Below are 3,663 nucleotides of genomic sequence, written 5' to 3' on the forward strand. Positions count from 1 at the left end.
TGTAGAGCGCGAGAGAGATGGATGCATTGCAGCGGTTGTTCTCTTTTGCATCAGTTTTTCTCTTATGGACGATATGGACGGAGAGAGAAAGATGTATTTTTTGCCTTGCAACGGTTTGTTGCCACATCCTTTCCATGATTAGTGATTTTGGAAGTCTCCTTATCCGGTTTTTCTTTAACGATGTGGATAGAGAGAGAGAGAGAGATGTATTTTTTCTGCTTTATCGTTTTTGGAGAGAGATGTATTATAACGATGTGAGAGAAGTGCATGTATGCATGCTAATAAATAGGTTGCCGAAACACGACGTGCGTTAAACGGCTACCATACTGCGTGTACATTGTGACGACCAAGTTTTTTTCAAGAGAAGTGCGTGTATATCTTTAAAGATGTTCGCGGTCGATTTTATTATAGACATGGATGGGTTTAGTATTGAAAAAAAATTTATTTGTAAAGAACTTGCCATTGTTAATGTTCATTCTGGTGAGAGTGAGTTATTTGAGTTTAAGCTAGATTATAATTATAACGATTTAACAATGCAAGATCGCAAAGGTGTATGGTACGTAACAAACTTCGTCCATGGAATACCATTTAAAAATTTTAGCGGTAAAATTAATTATCGGGGCGAGGATATCAAGTATATTATAAGAGAATTCACACGGTCATATAAAAACCCCATAATTGGGTATAAAGGGGGAAATATTGAACGGGATATTTTATTAAAAATTGGAATGAGATTAAGAAATCTGGAGGATTTTGGTTGCCCGAAATACGATATTTTAATAACCGACCCGTCATATGGGAAATTCAATAGCCCGTGCAGGCTGCATTGCTGGATATCGAAGAGAAAATCAAGTAAAAAATATCATTGCTGTTTGAGTGAGGTTCGCGTTTTTAGAGAATGGCTGCTTAAATTAAAAGGTAATTTTTTCTTTTTATTTATTTATTGACAAAAATGATTTTCATTGTCTTTCTACTACATCTTCTTTTTAGAGAGGGAAGATGGATTATCAGCGTCGAAGGTGGTGACGTCAAACGACGAATAAAAAAATTTAATACAAAATTTAAGCAAGAGGCGGTTTGCGATTACCATGAGAAGAGGTATGTGTAATAATTGTTATTTAAAAAATTAAAATTTATTTTTTAATAATGATTATTTTTTAATTAACAGAGTCTTCTTGAAGAGGAGGAGGAGGAGGAGGAGGAGGAGGAGGAGGACGCGGAGGATTGCGATTGCAATCAACGGCTCAGTATCACTGTGCCCTCAGCGAGGAGCGCGTCCTTTGGAAGTAGTTCATGGAAGGTAACGTATTTTTTCCTTTTTTAGTTACTATTATTTCTTCATTTCCACGATACCTTTTTCTTTGCAGAAAGAGATAATGATGGACTATCGACGCGAGGAGGATAGACTTCGAAGTTTCGAATTCTGGCCAATTGAGTATATTCAGCCGGAGGAGCTTGCAGCCGCAGGATTTTACTATCTGGGGCAGGACGATTTTGTCGCATGTTTTGCATGCGACATCGAATTGCATCGGTGGCAACATAACGACAGGGCTATGTCGGAGCATCACTTCTGGTCCAGAAACTGTCCATATGTACTGGGGGAAAATTGTGGCAACGTGCCGATCGATGCTCATCCCACAATCATGTCGATATCATCATCAAGAAGCGGTGTGGACGAGTGCGGAATCTACGATTATACCATGGATGAGAAGAGGTATGTATAACAAATGTTATTTTAAAAGAAATTAAAATTTATTTTTTAATAATGATTTTTTAAATTAAGAGCGTCATCCTGAGGAGGAGGAGGAGGAGAAGGAGGAGGAGAAGGAGGAGGAGGAGGAGGAGAAAGCTTGCGATTGCCATCAACGCGACGCGTTGGCGAAAGAAGAAGAAGAAGATTATATATATATATATATATATATATATATATATATATATATATATATATATATATATATATTGATGTCGATCATGTTTCAAAATTTTTAGTAAAAAAGATTGTAATAAAAAGGATTTATTTAACATATATTAATATACATTTTTTTAAAATACCCACAATCCTATCCAAAATTTCCCTAAAAATTATAGTTATTTCTTGCGAAAGAAGAGGAAGATTATATATATTGTTACGGATTACAACACTTCTCCCGCGTCGCGGCATTTTATTTACAATAGAGAACACGAACTATAATACAACTGAATTAGAATATGTTAGAGATCTTCGAATTAGATGGTGTTGATCGCTCGACGGTCCGATCCCGACTCCCCGATTGTCCGTTGATAAAACACCTCCGTGGCAACCCCTCTCTTCTATTTTTCTTTAAGGAGTTGCTCACAACAGGGCAGTTTCACATTACAGCGATTTGATTTGGACAAGTCGCCGTAACAATATATTGATGTCGATCATGTTTTAAAATTTGTAGTAAAAAGGATTTTAATAAAAGAATTTATTTAACATATATTAATATACATTTTTTTTAAAATACCCACAATCCTATCCAAAATTTCCCTAAAAATTATAGTTATTTTCTTATTGTAGCTATTCGGTTAGCGGTTTGTTCAGGGGGGTGAAGAGAGAACATTTTTTATGATAGGGCATGTATATTTTTCAAAAAATCATATTAGTTTACAATATTATTTTTCGCATTTATATAATTTTTCTAACAATGCTCGTCAACGGGTTGTATTCCACGATGCAGTCGTGTATCATCAAGCAGTATGCAGCCGTCGAAGGTAGGACATCCTTTCGACATTCGAATTCGATTCGCACGTCGATGGTCGCATTTTTCAACGCTTCGTTTTGTCGCGAGCAATCGATGACTACGAACGGCCCATACAGTAGAAAGTCGATTGTATTCAATAACACCTCACCGTCGTTTTTTTCATAATAGGACTCTTGAAATTTCGCGTACATGTCGTAGAGCAACGCGTACTTATCCTTTTCGAAATCGATGTTCAAATCGTCGTAGGGATACATTTCCGAGTTCAAGTAAAGTCGAATATTAGATAAGAAGCAGGAATCGAATTGGGTAGCGTTTTTCTTTAAATCATTTTTCCTTTCGGTTTGTAACGCGAATATCACGTATCGCGGTTTTTCCATTTGCGGAGCCGTTTTTATCGCCCACGTGTGCTTCGTGGTTGTTTGCAGCATCGGATATTCGTACAGTTCCCACGAACGGAAACTCATGCTGATCGATCTTTCGCTCTCAAGAATACGCAGCATCGACAACTTGTGTATTTCATCCAAAGCGACGTGTGGCATTCTCCATTGAATTTTATACAAATCCAGGACAGGTTTCACATTGTCGGACCAGCTTCGTAGCGCGTTAGCGTCGTTGCGCGCGCGAATCAAAATCAATTCGTGCCGAGCATTTATTACAACGCGTTTGTAATCTTCGCAGAAGCCTAGCAATGTGTTCATAGGCACGCAAAAGTTGAAATTTCGAAAATTCGTAGGCGTTGCGATGAGATTTTCCCTCCGTTGATCATCGTTCCTGTACATCCAGCCTGCGTTGGACAGCGCGTTGTTCTTCGTAATGTTCAGACTCGCATAATTCTTCAAGGTCGTCGTTGTACCGGGATTTCTGGACCGATCGATTTCCACTCCGTTCAGTTCGTAACGTATCTCGTCGAACATAAACGCCACCGCATTGTTGTCTAGAG

At 38.0% G+C, this 3,663-nt stretch overlaps 2 protein-coding genes across 2 annotated transcripts; both read left to right on the forward strand.

Annotated features, from left to right (window-relative positions):
• Positions 1–203: 203 nt before the first annotated feature.
• On the forward strand, positions 204–1,066 carry LOC143263362 (uncharacterized). The gene is made up of 2 exons (XM_076528387.1): positions 204–918; positions 991–1,066. The coding sequence occupies exons 1-2, from the start codon at positions 387–389 to the stop codon at positions 1,041–1,043; spliced, it is 585 nt and encodes a 194-aa protein (XP_076384502.1). The 5' UTR covers positions 204–386; the 3' UTR covers positions 1,044–1,066.
• A 22-nt stretch (positions 1,067–1,088) lies between these two features.
• On the forward strand, positions 1,089–1,781 carry LOC143263360 (death-associated inhibitor of apoptosis 1-like). Its single transcript, XM_076528385.1, has 3 exons — positions 1,089–1,098; positions 1,182–1,300; positions 1,368–1,781. The coding sequence occupies exons 1-3, from the start codon at positions 1,089–1,091 to the stop codon at positions 1,722–1,724; spliced, it is 486 nt and encodes a 161-aa protein (XP_076384500.1). The 3' UTR covers positions 1,725–1,781.
• The last annotated feature ends 1,882 nt before the right edge of the window (positions 1,782–3,663 follow it).

This window comes from Megalopta genalis, unplaced genomic scaffold, assembly GCF_051020955.1.
Source record: "Megalopta genalis isolate 19385.01 unplaced genomic scaffold, iyMegGena1_principal scaffold0489, whole genome shotgun sequence".
NCBI classification, from domain to species: domain Eukaryota; kingdom Metazoa; phylum Arthropoda; class Insecta; order Hymenoptera; family Halictidae; genus Megalopta; species Megalopta genalis.

Excerpts from the sequence above, each read along its gene's own strand:
- LOC143263362 (XM_076528387.1), top strand. The coding sequence starts at position 387 with ATGTTCGCGGTCGATTTTATTATAGACATGGATGGGTTTAGTATTGAA. Across the intron at positions 919-990 it reads ATGGCTGCTTAAATTAAAAG|AGAGGGAAGATGGATTATCA; the intron begins GTAATTTTTTCT and ends TCTTCTTTTTAG.
- LOC143263360 (XM_076528385.1), top strand. Across the intron at positions 1,301-1,367 it reads TTGGAAGTAGTTCATGGAAG|AAAGAGATAATGATGGACTA; the intron begins GTAACGTATTTT and ends TTTTCTTTGCAG.